The 14,345-nt window shown below is 39.5% G+C and overlaps 1 protein-coding gene across 2 annotated transcripts in view; it reads right to left on the minus strand.

The window, feature by feature from the left end:
- Positions 1–14,345, minus strand: part of FGFR2 (fibroblast growth factor receptor 2) — a 92,032-nt gene that overhangs the window by 8,560 nt on the left and 69,127 nt on the right. The window contains exons 7-11 of one of the 2 annotated variants that reach the window (XM_069753663.1): positions 9,164–9,354; positions 6,624–6,768; positions 5,226–5,425; positions 2,347–2,498; positions 723–844 (exon numbers count right to left, since the gene is read on the minus strand). In XM_069753663.1, coding sequence (XP_069609764.1) covers positions 723–844; positions 2,347–2,498; positions 5,226–5,425; positions 6,624–6,768; positions 9,164–9,354 — 810 coding nt within the window. Of the gene's footprint in view, positions 1–722; positions 845–2,346; positions 2,499–5,225; positions 5,426–6,623; positions 6,769–7,969; positions 8,118–9,163; positions 9,355–14,345 lie in introns of both variants that reach the window. The other variant, XM_069753662.1, reaches the window with a different exon arrangement.

Raw genomic sequence — 14,345 nt, forward strand, 5'->3', positions numbered from 1 at the left:
ACTATTGATTTATGACATAAAAACTAAAAGATTATTCTTTAAAACTCAGTCATGAGAAATATACATAAAATAATATAAGAACATAAAGAGATTACTATTGACTTTCACACTATCATATTTTAAGAATTTTTTTTCATATAGTTGTAATTTTTATTGAAAATTTTTCATATTCAACAAAAATATAGACATGGGGGGGAATTTGTTATATATAATTTTCATGTTCGAGAATTTTCTTTCTTTCCTTATTTTTCTGTGGGGGGGGGTGTCTCTTTTTTTTTTTTTTTTTTTTTTACACACACAACACCCAATGTGAAAACCATTATTTTGCACATTATTATAAAATAATGACGTTTCTCACCACTAACCACTTTTATACAACTGTAGGATTCAGAAGGGTCTTTTTTTTATGATGGATAAGAATCGTTGTAGCCAAGTAGAAAAAGGTTTTGATGAGAGGGCAGGGCAAAAAAATAATTTTCAGATGGGATTTAATGGAAAAGAGCATTCATAGGACTAAGGAATCATACTAAGTCTTGGTGGCAAAAAGGATTGCATAATTCAAAGCAGGGAGGCTCTAAATTACGTCTTTCCATAGCTGCTGTCTTTAAATCACAGAAAGGGGCAGCAATGCTGATAGGGTTGCTGATTTATCTGTAGGGTCAGGAATGTGACCTGGTATCCCCCACTGAGAGGGGAAAAAGCATCAATCCCCCACCCTTTACCTTTCAGCATCTTCACAGCAACAGTCACAGATTCCTTGGGTCGGTCTTTGTCAACCCCAAGAGCCTCAGCCATGACCACTTGTCCAAAACAACCCTCGCCAAGAGGTTTACCCAGCGTCAGTCTATTAAAAAAAAAAAAAATTCCCATAAATCACACATTTTAGCAACAAAATCATAAAAAAAACAAGTCTGCAAAATAGGTTAAATAATATTAATTATGTTGGTTGATACACATCTTACCTATAAAGTACATCAAAATAATATTGATATTGGGGGTTGGCCACCTCTGGGAGGAATTTTATACTTTTTTTTATTACTTTATTTTTAATTTAAATGAATGTATTTGATGTTAAAAATCATTTTTACTATTGAGTTCCACGAAAAATGTTGCACTATTTAGATTTTACAGGTCCTTTGTTTACTGCCATATTAAATTTTGATGTGGTCCATGATCATAAATCAGCTGAGAGGAGCTCAAAAATAACAGGTTAGGCTACATTCACATTTGCGTCGTTGGGCGCAGAGTCAGCGACGCGATGCAACACAACCAACAACGCAAATACACAATGCAGCGTTTTGCTACGCATGCGTTGTCATAGGATCGCACAGAGCAGGAATTTCAGCGCAGGGAAAACGCTACAAGTAGCGTCCTCTGCGCCCTGTCTGTGCGTCAATATGACGCATGCATCGTAAAAAACGCAATACAAGGCATACCGGCGCATGTCCATGCGCCCCCCATGCTAAAGATAGGGGCGCATGACGCATGCGTCGACGACGCTGCGCCCAAAGACGCTAATGTGAACGTAGCCTTAAAAGCGTAAAAAAAACTTTGTTGTCAGAGGGCCTACTGACAAATTCTCAGTTAAAGAGGTTGTGCACTACTTTTACATTGATGGCCTTTCTTTAGGATAGGTCATCAATGTCTGATCAGCCAGGGTCCGGCACCTCGCTGATCAGCTGTTATCGGTGCCGGCACCCCCGTCAATCAGCTGTCATCGGGGTGGTGGTGGCTGCCGTCCGGAAGTAATTGTTTATGGAGCTGGCTGCCTCCTTACAGTGGTTGGGGCTTGGTACTGCACATTCGCCTCCTAATTATTTTTTATAGGAGGTGAATGTGTAGTACCCTGCAGCAACCACTACAAGTAGACAGCCATCTCCACAAAAAAGTGCTTCCCAGCCGATCGACGGGTATGCCTGGTATCCTACGGATAGACCATTAATGTAAAAGTTGTGGTCAACCTATTTAACTCATTCAGCAGCCAGTGGAGAACATAGCTAAAAAAAAAAAAAAAAGCAAACAAGGCAAATTTTTTTTATTGAAACCCAATTTTTTTTTAGATACAATTAGATGCATTTAAGCAAAAAATTAAAATAGTCTACAAAAATGGACAACACCTTTAAGTTTACTTAATTTAAATTTTGTGTAATTATTTCTTAAAAAGATAAATTACCAGGAAATTGACCTATTTAAAACAAAATATGAAAAAATAATTAAGACTTAATACAAAGCATAAAAAAGTAGTATAATATAAAAAAAATCATTAAAATGTAATATAGGCTTTAAAAATAACACCCCCTACATCTATAAAACAAATACTATTAGTATACTACTAGAAATGCATACTTCTCTCGTGGAAACTCCCACTTTGGATCATGAGGAAGCTCGTACTCGGACACGTTTGGTAGGAGCACCGTGTCGGCGCTGGATAGGAGCCGCGTAGTGATCCTCACCAGTGGAGTTGTAGAATTCATAGAAGAGCTGGAATCTGCCGACACCTGAAAGTGGAAAGAAGTCTGTGATATACGTCTTAAGACAGCAGAACAAAGAGTCATCTCAAGGCAGCCGTCCATGTGCAAACTCCGCTCTAGTCAGCAGATGTACCTCCATCACTCCAGAGAAGATCAACTCTTAGTAAAAACAAGGCCCTCCGTATAGCAAAATAGTTCAAATTAATCAATAAATGCCCAACCCACGACCTCCACCACCAAATCCAAATATTTCCCTACATGCTCTTGATGCACTGCTGTGTATAGTAGATTTTTATCCCATAGATCGGACCCCGGCGTTGATAATATTATGGCATATTCTACCAAAATGTTATAACATTATGAGAGGAGAATGTCACTTTAGAGCCACATCACTTTTTTTTGTTCTGTCACTATTGGATCTGTTTTTCCCATCTGTACATGGTAATCATTAGACTTGTTTGGGTTTTTGACGTACTGGTAGCGTCTTGTCATTCAGTCTGCTGGCTCAAGTCAGTGTGTGTTACATGCGGTATTTCTAGCGTATATCCCGATTACCTGATACCGCTGCCTTTTCAAGAGCAAAATACCAATTAACTTACGGAGAATTTGTTCATAAACATATCCGAAACCAAAGTAAAGTTTTGCAGTTACATCACTTAGGTATTACAACCTTCATTACACAATACATGAGGATACAGAATGATACATAGAAGGGTGAAAAATGATCCTTCAGGAGTCCAGTTGGCACTTCATGACTTTCCATTCTCCGAAAACAATCCCGAAGGCTTTGGCTGTTGGGTAGTTTAGGATTCACAAGTCGTAAAAGGTCCATTCTCGGTAGATATCAGGAACTACCATTTATTACTTAATCCATACAAGAGAAAAGTCATGTACACATCATGACTGGATTACTTGGCATAACCACAATACCAATATATTTGCTTTGTGGTGTCAAACCTTGGAATTCTGGCTCAAATAAACATATACTGGAGTAAAAGTAATTTGTTATGTTTAACATAATATTATATTAATAGAATTACAAAAATGTATTAATTAAAGGGGTTGTCCATACTTGGGGTTCAAGTCTGTAGTCACTGTATGTAACCATAGACTTGTAAATCCTCACATGCAGTGTGTGGGATGTCAGGATTCTCTGGTGTCGAGAGAAGGCGGGTGCTTAACTGCAAGTATACGATTTGCATGCATTTGTTCACATGCCAACTAGACGTGTGTCACCTCACTCAAATTGAGCGAGGCCGAACACGTCTAGTCAGAATGTGACCGGAAGTATGCAAATCACATACTTGTGATAACATGACTGCCTGCTCCCGGTGAATGCTGACAGCGCGCTCTGTGCGCACTGTGAGGATTCTCAAATCTGCAGTCACACAGGGTGAATGCAGACTTGAACCCCAAGCCTGCACAACCCCTTAATCCCTGAAAAATAACTATAAGAAAAAAGCCACTTCTTAAGTTTGCCAGAGAGTCTAGTATCTATCCCACCCTCAATAGGAGTTACAATATCTACATACAGATTAGTAATATTTTTTCTCTCCTCAAAATGTATTACTGCGCGTCCCTCCAACCCTCAGAAAGTTAAAGAAAAAAAATCACAATGTCAGAATGCACGTGTATGTATTAGTCTGGATATAAATCGTGGAATGAATTTTAGTTTCAATGCTCGCTCCAGACTATGGGTGCGACTAAAAAGGCAGGCAACTACTCATCAAAAAAAATAAACTTTTGTTATTAGGCTAGAAGATTTTTTGGCTTAAAAAAAAAAATCATCTTTCTCGGCAGCACATTGTCCTCTGTAAACTGGTGTTCAACAGCAGCTAACATGATACTCTTTAGGAACAGAAAGATGGTGTTAATGATTATTCTGCGAGAATATAATATTCATCAGCTTATATACATAGCTCATTAAACGACCACCAGTTGACTTGCATGTAGGCTGCCATTTGATGGCCTGGATTGGCGCATCTAAGAAAGCCCTAATTCTACGTGCAATACAAGGTCTTTTGGAGCATGAGGCACAGAGTATCACAATGTCTCTCCAGCTGTTGTTCACATTTCTATTGCTAATATTCTCTCAACTAATGATATACAGTTTTGGCTCCACATCCAACAAAAATAAATCTCGTTCACAGACACAAGTGCTTCTCTTTAGTGCGAGAACACTCTCTAAACACTGCCATCAGTGAAGGTTTGCCATCAAGACAGTGTTTCCAATTTGCTCTACAAAAAAAAATACAAGTCCGATTTTATTTTTACCCTATGAATTGTGCATCACTTTCCCTCGACATCATAGGCAACTGCTTACTTAGCATCCCCTTCATCCCAGCCTTGAGTGTCACTAAAAATAACTTTATACATATGGTGGACAGAAGGTATAAGGTCACGGGATGGTGCAACGTAGAAAGTATTTTAAGCCTTAGTCAAATACAACAAATATAACAAATTGGACAGGCAATATAAATGATGAAACTATGTAACAATACAAGTTACACAAAATGGTAGATAATGCCAAATAGAGGAACAATGTCTTGAGGAGATCTGAAGATCCATGCCAGTAACTAGAATACTGAATGGACACCATGCTCATAACATAGCCCATAGACTATGGGCAGTACCCCTGGACTAGCACTGATGAGACGCACCTCACAATCAGATCACTGGTATTGGAGTCTCGGCACATGGTGGCTGCTGGTCGGCGCATAAAGTTTTTTGAACTCTTTATCTACTTTCTGTTACCTGGCGGTGTAGAGGAATTCGCTTGCTGAGCTTGTGGACTACAGGTGGCCCAATTAAAGTCTTCTTCTTCTTGGCTCCGTTAAGAAAGTGGAATATAAGGCAAATCGCAATAAAACCGATGATAAAGAAGGTTCCACCAATGTAGATTCCAATTTCCATGTAGTAGGGTAAAGAACTGACCTCTTCGGGAGGATCTATACCTGCAAAAGGATTTAGGGTGGAAAAGTGAGTAAGATTTCCAGGAATCTCAAATATTCTATATCGTCCATATCGAGACTCACAGACACACCAGCATTCAACTCATGTCCAATGGGGTCTCAGAATGTGTGGTGAATTAAATGTTAAAACTAATGAATGAAAAATCATAAGACTAACTCGTCTTTACAAATTCATTACTACAGCATCTCAATCCTAGCAAATATTTCCTAGTCCAATGCACCCGACAGACCACAAACACTACAAGCACAGCATGAGCACCTGATCTCTGCATCCGGGAACCTACTAGACATTAAGCGATGCTTGATTTGTGAGCACAGTGCAATCACGCATTGCTGGTGCTGGCAGAGATAATGCCCAACAACGGACAAGGCAAGGTGGTGACTCACTACGCTTTGACCTGATTTGACACGAGCCTATGGTTTCGACAGAAAAGAAACTAGACAATGAGGCACTGAAAGGCTGGGAAACAATTGTAAGTAAAAGGGCCTAGATTTAGGTATCTAATCATAGGTTTAACCAAGATGTTTTTTTAAATTTATGAATCAAAACTTAAGAAAAATGGAAGTTTTTACCCTATTGGATTATGAAATCTACCATAATGTATGATGCTAAACATATACCTTTACTCACACATTCCTCCACGGCATTGACTTATTCATCAGATGAACAAAAAGGTAACTAGTACTGACATGGGGGACATTACCTTTCTATTTCATGTAGATGTCTGTCCCCCAAAGTAAAAAAAGCAGCAGGAAAAGAAGAAAAACAGAATGAAAAGTCTTAAGAGACTGGATAGTAAGGAGAGAAGAGTCCTGTACACCAGCAATGTTTTTTTCTGTTGTGGTTTAAACACTTTTTTTCAGCAGCGCTAAAGGGGTTAAAACACAACAAAGCAAAAACATCTCGCCCACGAATGCATAAAGAGCCCATGCTATGCAATTCGGGAGCTAGGAAAGTAGATGCAGAGGTAAACACGGTTACACGGCTCCAAATCCCCTTAAATTAAGGTCAGAGTGGTCAATGTTCTAGTCCTAAAGCATACAGAGAATATAAAATGTATCAATAGTGGTTTTTTTTCTTGCGTAATTTATATTGGTTTACTTGGACAGGAGCAGTGATGATGGTTTACCCCAGCAACAGAAAAGTTAAAGACAGAAACCCAAGACAGGAGGATAATACCTGGCAGAACCGTCAACCAGGCAGAGTGTTGAGAAATCCCAATGGAATTTCCAGCTATACAAGTATATTCCCCAGCATCCTCAAAAGAAACATTTCTGACATATAAGACTTCTATTTCTTCATCTGTAATGTTAACACCGGCAGCCTGGAAGAGAACGATGGCAAAAAGAAAAAGAAAAGCAATACCCCATGAGAAAAGGAAACACGTGGAGTGTGCTCAGGAGATGTCTCAAGCCTTGGAGAGGCACATTGACCTTTGAGGATCTCCCTTGCTTTCCACAGAGACCTTCTCCAAAAGACCCAACACACCAAGAGCCACCATGAAAACATTATGAAAACAGATAGCAGTTTAATCCACATTGCCCATCACCAGAAATTACCACCATTTATGCATGCAGTGCAATCACAGAACATGGAAAAAAATCACACCCACGAGTAAGGATTTCATCTTCTTACACAAGATAAAGGGGAAGGTATCGGAATGCTATTGACTTTCCTAATTCTAACCAGCAAGTATGTAAAAATGTAGCTGAATGTTCAACTTGTAATTAGATTTATTTACCGACTATCCCTTCATAAAGTTAGGTAATAAGGGTATGTGCACAAAACGTATTTTTCAGGTGGGTTTCGTCTGAAAAAGTGCTAAAAATCGCTAAAAAGAGAGAACATATGCACAGCAATGTCAAAGCGACTCGCTGTGCACATATTCCATCGTTTTTCATTTTTCACTTTTTTTCATTGCATCAGACTTTGAAAATCGTAACGCGGCTAAATTAAGTGACTGATCCATTTTTTCTGACGACACAATGATATATATGGAGAGAAAAAAAAACGATGTCGGCAAAGCTGCTTTAAAAGACAGCCAATAAACGTCAAAGTGGACACTTCGGGGAAAACAAGCATCTTCTGCTTCAAAAACGTTGTAGTTATGCCAGCGTCTAAAAACTTTGTGTGCACATTCCCTAAGTGGGCCAAGTCAGCCATCGTATCAGGATAACCTAGAGGAACCATTGATCTCATTAAGAGAAGCCAGGTGTCCTCATTAACGTGTTGCAACTTTGTGAATATAGCTTTGGCCTCCGATGTGTGTGGAGGTCATAAGAGGAAGACTGAGATAGAAAAATATGGAAGAAAATGTAACACAAAAAGATGAGTTTGGGTACTAAAGTGTTAGGGGAAAACAAAAGAGGTTAATAATTAATGAAATCCTTTAGCTCAATGGGTATTTTTCCATGGCCATAATTCAGTACGGCATAACACCACCTCCAGATTTTTATCAAACGCCACCTTTGCCAAAAGCACCAAGAGCCCATTCGTAGCCCGTGTGCAGCGGCAGGAGACGTTACCTGGTTCTTTCTTCACCACCGTGAGCCAGGCTGACTTGTTGGCCTCTCCAATATAATTGGAGACCGTGCAAATATATTCGCCAGCATCTGCTTCTGTCACATTGTACAGATTCAGCACCTCAGCGCTGGAACTGTTTATTCCTGAGTGCTAAACATGGTCAGGTGACACAGGAAGAAAAAACATAGGGCTGTTGACTATTGGGTGTATCGGTATTGGTGTCCCTATATATATGCAACATGATCATTAAAAATGGTTGAAATGCTATTGCTGGTAAACTTCATAAAGAGGTATTCCCATCTCAGTTGGTGGTGGTCCAAGGCGCAAGTCTTGCATCTTACAGACATTTATGGCATATCCAGTGATGGGAATACCCCTGTAACTGAATTATTCTATTCCAAAATAGAAACTTTGCTCTTTGCTACTCATCATGATAAATTATGTTCTACAACATATATTAAATATATTGCATAAGATATTCTGATGTAAGGAAAAGTTATTTTTCAATTAATCAGTAATGTTTGATTAGTAGGGACTGATGAGCATATAAAGGGCCTGAAACTCCAGAGGTTGAGCTACTGTGCCCCTGGAAACAATGAGGGGGTACAGCAACCCAAAAATAATAAAGTGACTACCGCATTTTAATCAATATTGATCCCAAGGGATCTAGCCCCCAACAAACAAACATTGATGACCTATCCAAGTGTAGAAAGCTGGCTATGCACATCAGATGGCTGTCAACTGAATGATGCTTTGGTCGATAGCCAACTCTCCCATACAGAGAAGTGCTTGATCGACTGAGCACTCGTGATCTCTATGGGAAAGCCTCCGACTGACACATTGGCTGGTGGCGTACCTCCAGAAGAACAAAGCGATCTGCAATCCAAAATCAGTCATGTGAAATCGACATCACTTCCAACCATCAGTCGGCTGCCACCAACATACACATTGGACAGTCGGCTGAACTTTTCAATATCGACGGGTTTGGCTGACAGTAGTCTACATGTTTAGAGACCTTAAGTTCTAGAGGTGTTATATAATTTTCTACTCTTCCTTTACAACAATAGAAGTAGGTTCCAGTAAACCTTGGTAATAAAACATATGATATCATCAACACTAATAACTATTAATATTCTAGTTTTAAGGAATCATTTATTAAACACCTTACACATTTATGCTATGTAATAGATTCTTACCTTCAAGACCTTCATGTATGGAATCCCGTCTACTCCGTATCGGCTTCCATTCTTTTCCACATATCTCACCCAGCGAATATGGGGCTGGGCATCACTGTATACCTTGCATACAAATTCTGCATCTCCTCCAACATAGGCAGTTGTGTTGGCTGGGAGGCCTGCCTGAAGTATAGGCCGATGTGAGGAGCGCTCTGTTGGAATAAAAAACACACAGAGAAAGGGGGCATTAAAATAAAACACAGAATTCGACTTTCAGAATTCTTGACCTTAAGGAGGAACTCTAAGACTTGGAGCATGGACTTTTCTTTAGCAAAATGCCCACAAGGAACTTAATGCAACTTTCTCAAGAACATTAGTTCCCCCCCCCCAAAAAAAAAAAAAAATCACAAATCAAAAAGAAATACATTGGTGTGCAAAAAGAAAAAAACTTGTAGCTTAAGGTCGATATTTTTGTAAGACTGTTCTACATTAAAGTTGTAAAGTGTATTTAAAGGACCTTCTACAACAGATCACACATTTACACCACAAGCATATATGTTCAAAGTTATATACGTTATAAAATAAATAAGGGCAGAGACGCCAACGAAGGAGGGGGGAATAACTCCAGTCTGTAAACCCGTTAAGTTCCTGGCAAGGGTCCCTAAAGCAAAATCAGTGCCAAGTTGGAAAGGAGGGAGATGTGTATTTGTAAGTAATGGGGAGGGAGGAGGGAATAACTCAATCTTCAAATGATACCGCCAAGGGGAGGACAATAGAAAACATGCTAGTTTATACAGGCCAGAGAAGAAAGAAGCAAAGGGCATGGATTCCCTGCCCATATATTTGGATGCCAAGATTTGTGTGTCACCTGTGACAGAGTGCTCCAATTAACCAATGTGGGTCTAGAATCCACCAACGATGGTAGAAATACTGACTTGAACGACACAATACTTAAAGGAAATCATGGCGCCAAGCAATGCTCCTACATTGTCCTGTCCAATTCCTCTGATAACCAACTTTTGCTTGGTTCATTACTCGGTCAAGCCGTTTTTACAATACTACTTGGACTTCCCATTACCCATCCAGAAGTTTTCCCACCTGCAGCAGCTCTCGTCACTCCTGACGTACAAATGACGTTACTTTTCACACTTTCGATGTTATGAGAAGAGCGGAAAAGAGTAATAATGTGGATGAGTAAAGGAGCTTGACACTTTCTAATTTTAATCTTCGCAACAAAACTTTCAAAGACTGAGGCTACTGATCTTTAATTGCGCTCCGTATTCCACTGGCAAGGAAGGTGTTAAGGAGCTAAATGAATCCAATCTCTGGGAGCGTCTTACACACACACACACACACATACCATGTTCCAATAAATTGTTTCACAAACAGACGTCCAGAGAGCAGCCTCATGTAAAGCCAGCACACCTCCCTGGAACAAAGGCGGCTTTCATGCAGGTTGCTCTCCCTGGCACTCTGTGGGGAATTGGTCCGCTGACGTAATCCTGGCAGCCCCAGCACAAGCGCCAACCTTGTTTAACTTGCAGTAAGTTAAAGCGTAGGAAAGGGGGGAGAAATTTAAAACGATCACTCCGGATTTGGGGCACTGATTTAGAGTACTAGAGAATGATGTGTGGTTCAAAAAATATATTTATCAAACTGTATTTTTTCCTTTGAAGTCACAATAAATGATTCCCTGCCTACATTTTTACTACCCATTAAGCTAAACAAGCAACACACAGCTCACAAAGACCAGACAGAAACAAAGCAATGGAGAAGAAGATCATTCTGAACTCCATAAAATAAATGTCAAGCAGACCCTCATGTGAAATACTCTTCGTAAGATCTGTAAATGCTCTCGGAATGCGGCCTTATGACGTATTATGGTTGACTGTCCATGGAATCCTTAGAAAGAACAAGATGAAGATTTTCCTGTATGTATGTGCACCATAAGGATCTCCTATAGCTGCTATGGGGCACCCGGTGAGCAGGGTTGCCAACTTGAGTTTTTACTTTTGCTGGAAGGTTATCAAAAAAAAAAAGTCAAGGGCAGACAATATTTTTTACAGACACATTGGAAAACCATCGTAAGTCATTATGATTGTGATACATGTGTGCCGCAACACAACTATGATAAGACGATATCAGCTGCATCCACCATAAAAAAAAAAAATCACAGGTGCCTTAAGTTTTTCTTATGGAAAAAGCAAAAAAGTTCCCTATTTTTACGGACTGTCCTGGAATTTTTAAATGGTTGTTAACCCAGCCGGTGAAAACGGGCCTGCTATTAAAATGGAGGACAAAATGACTGTTCAAACTAAGTACAGGTACTTGTTGCACAAAATATTTCAGTGCACCATACCACCTACTTCCTTTCCATCTATGTCCTTCTGAAACTCCTGTAAAGCCACAGGTGTCAAAGAAAAAGTTGATAGAGATGGATGGAAATTAAGTAGGTAGGAAGGTGCACTGGACTGATTAGCCACATCAAGGGTACACTGACCATATGACCTTAGTTTGAATAGTCCCTTTCTTCTAACAGACCTTTTAAGTAGAGGGAATCATTGAAGGACTTATCTGTATAAGCACTGCAATGAGAGTACTAGAAACAAAGGTGAAAATTGGCCCAATAGTCATGGAGAAAGGATAATGACACCAAACCAAAACCATGTATGAATCCAGAGTTCCCAAATTAACGCCTGGTGCCAATTCTCAGAAGAACTCAATTTCCCCTACATGAACCAATGTCCAATGAAGCAGCAGCTATGACCGATATAAGTAGTTGCCTACTTCTCTCTGCAGTATAAAACAATATATAGTTGAATAAAAAGAGTAAGGTACAAGATTTCAATAGTAAGTAAAATGTTTTCCATGCTTAGGAAGAGACATTAAGCAAAAAATATGAGCAAGGTGGTCAGAAGACAGCTGTGGAGCCTCCTAGAACACTATCAAGGCTGCAATCAGGAGCCCAGCCTAAACTATGTCAGCATCCTTTCCTGGACAACCTTTTAGCAGCGGAACTATTTCATTAACCCTGTGCTAACTAGAGCCATATTACAATCAACTTATAAATAGCAGTCGACACAAACTTGACTTGCACAGAAATTGTTTTCATGTTGACGTTGTTTAGTTCCAACATGAAAGCAGATGTGTACAGAATAGAGGTCGAATGACAAATCTACAGATGTATTAATAGATTCAATGTAGACTTAGTGGTGCATGCAGGAGCACACCTAGGGATGGTTAAATGGATGGATGAATTATCTGTAAGAAGATCGATCTTGTGCAAGACTAGGTAGGTCCACCAGAGTCTTCTTCGCCATTATCTTGATAGTATCAAGTCATCAGATGGCTGGACTTCTTCATCCTTCTCCAGTGATAGCTCTGATTGCTCTCTTTGTATGATGGGTCCAAAGTAGGCAAGTCGTAGGTTGCTGAACCTTGCTTTGAGTGACATTTCTAGCGTAATTTGTTCCAAGAATAATTTGTTTGTTCTTCTTGCCATCAATGGCATTGATAACACCTACTTCAACACCACATTTCGAAGACATTGATTCTTCTTCAGCCATCGATTCTTCTTCAGCCTTATTTCTTTATCGTCCATGATTTGCATCCGTGTATTATCACGGAAAAGACCAATCTATGTACCACCCAAAAGTGCACAAACTTTGTAATATACAGTATCTTATCAGAAAATTCCACTTCTTTCTCCTCCTGAGCAGATGTTTTATTCTTAAAATTCTCAATTCTTGGGTAAAATCTGTCTTCAGTGAACACAAATATTCCCTTTATTGAGAAAGGAGATGACACGTGGTGCTCAAAGTATATGGAGAACAGTAACTTGTTTCAGAAGAATGACTATTCTAGCTCCTCCCTTCATGGAATTTTAAGAGCACTAACTGTCATCTCCTCTCTCAGTAATGGAAAACACTGAATACAGGTTTTACCCAGAAAAAAAAAAAATATCTTTGTACCGTATTAGCCAATGTTCCATAAAGATGCGGTAAATTCTGGAATCCTCCATTTTGATACAGAAAAAATATATATCTTTGTACTAGTGAGCCAATTCAATGCCTGATGAAGGCACCTGAGTAGTCTCGAAAGCTTGCAATTGCTTGTTACCATCTTTTCAATTAGCCATTAAAAGCCACTAAAGATAAAATTTTCACCCATGAATTGCGAGTGAAAGATAAGTCCAAGAGAAGAAAGAAGCAGATTTCTCTGATAAAATGTATTACAAAGTTTTTTTTGTGTCTATAAAAGATTGATCTGTGATCAATGTCCTTGAACTCACGGTAATATTCTTCGATACTAGGGCCAATTAGTTGAACATATATTTTCTCCATGGGGGTCAAAGGAAGACTCCTCTGAATGGGATGTCTCGAGAAAAGATGGACTCCTTTGGGAATAAGAAGAATGGCCACCATGAGAGGCATTATATCTAATGCAAGGGACTAACATTAAATAAGAAATTTGCAAGCATTTCCTAGAAGGAGTCCAATTTTTATTTAACATGCTCTGAGATGGTAATAAAAGCTTCTTACGAAAATTGTCCCATATGTTATTTTATATGTAAGGATGAGATAAGGAAATTGAAATATTTCAGTCTGATGACTTCGGGAAAGATCAGGTTTAGGAAGAATTTTCTATAACCGTGTGCAGTGGATTTTCTATATCAAGGAACAACAGCCTTTGAGTGCCCTTATCCGTTCCTTCACAAACAGGTTTCAAGTGTGCTTGCTCCACCAAATTCCTCTGCCGGTGAGTGCTGGAAAGCCGTGCTTAATGCAGTCTGGCTTGGAATCTATGCTCCTTTTCATTTCTCCCTCAAACATTTTGTGGGAAGTTGACTTTGTTAAAAAAGGCAGGTTTCTGCACATGATCCCTGCATAATTGGAACCTTACAGCTCCCCCACAACCCTCTCTTTGCCTCCTATGGGAACAGCTACAGTGTTATTACAAGTCTTACGTTCTTGCTTTTCCTTCACTTTCCGAGCTTTAGGTTTCAGAGCTCAGCAGCAGGATTTCATTTCCTTTGCCCTAGAATCACTTTGGGCAATGGGGCCAGCAAGGGAACTCATCCTAGGCCAATCTGGGACATCACCAATAACAGGGTTAATAGCCGTCCTGGTCATCATATTCATGATCTCCTTAATAGAGGAACTGTATGAACCGAAAATATTGTAATATGTTCCCTGAGCACTTA

This window comes from Ranitomeya imitator, chromosome 2, assembly GCF_032444005.1.
Source record: "Ranitomeya imitator isolate aRanImi1 chromosome 2, aRanImi1.pri, whole genome shotgun sequence".
Classification (NCBI taxonomy): domain Eukaryota; kingdom Metazoa; phylum Chordata; class Amphibia; order Anura; family Dendrobatidae; genus Ranitomeya; species Ranitomeya imitator.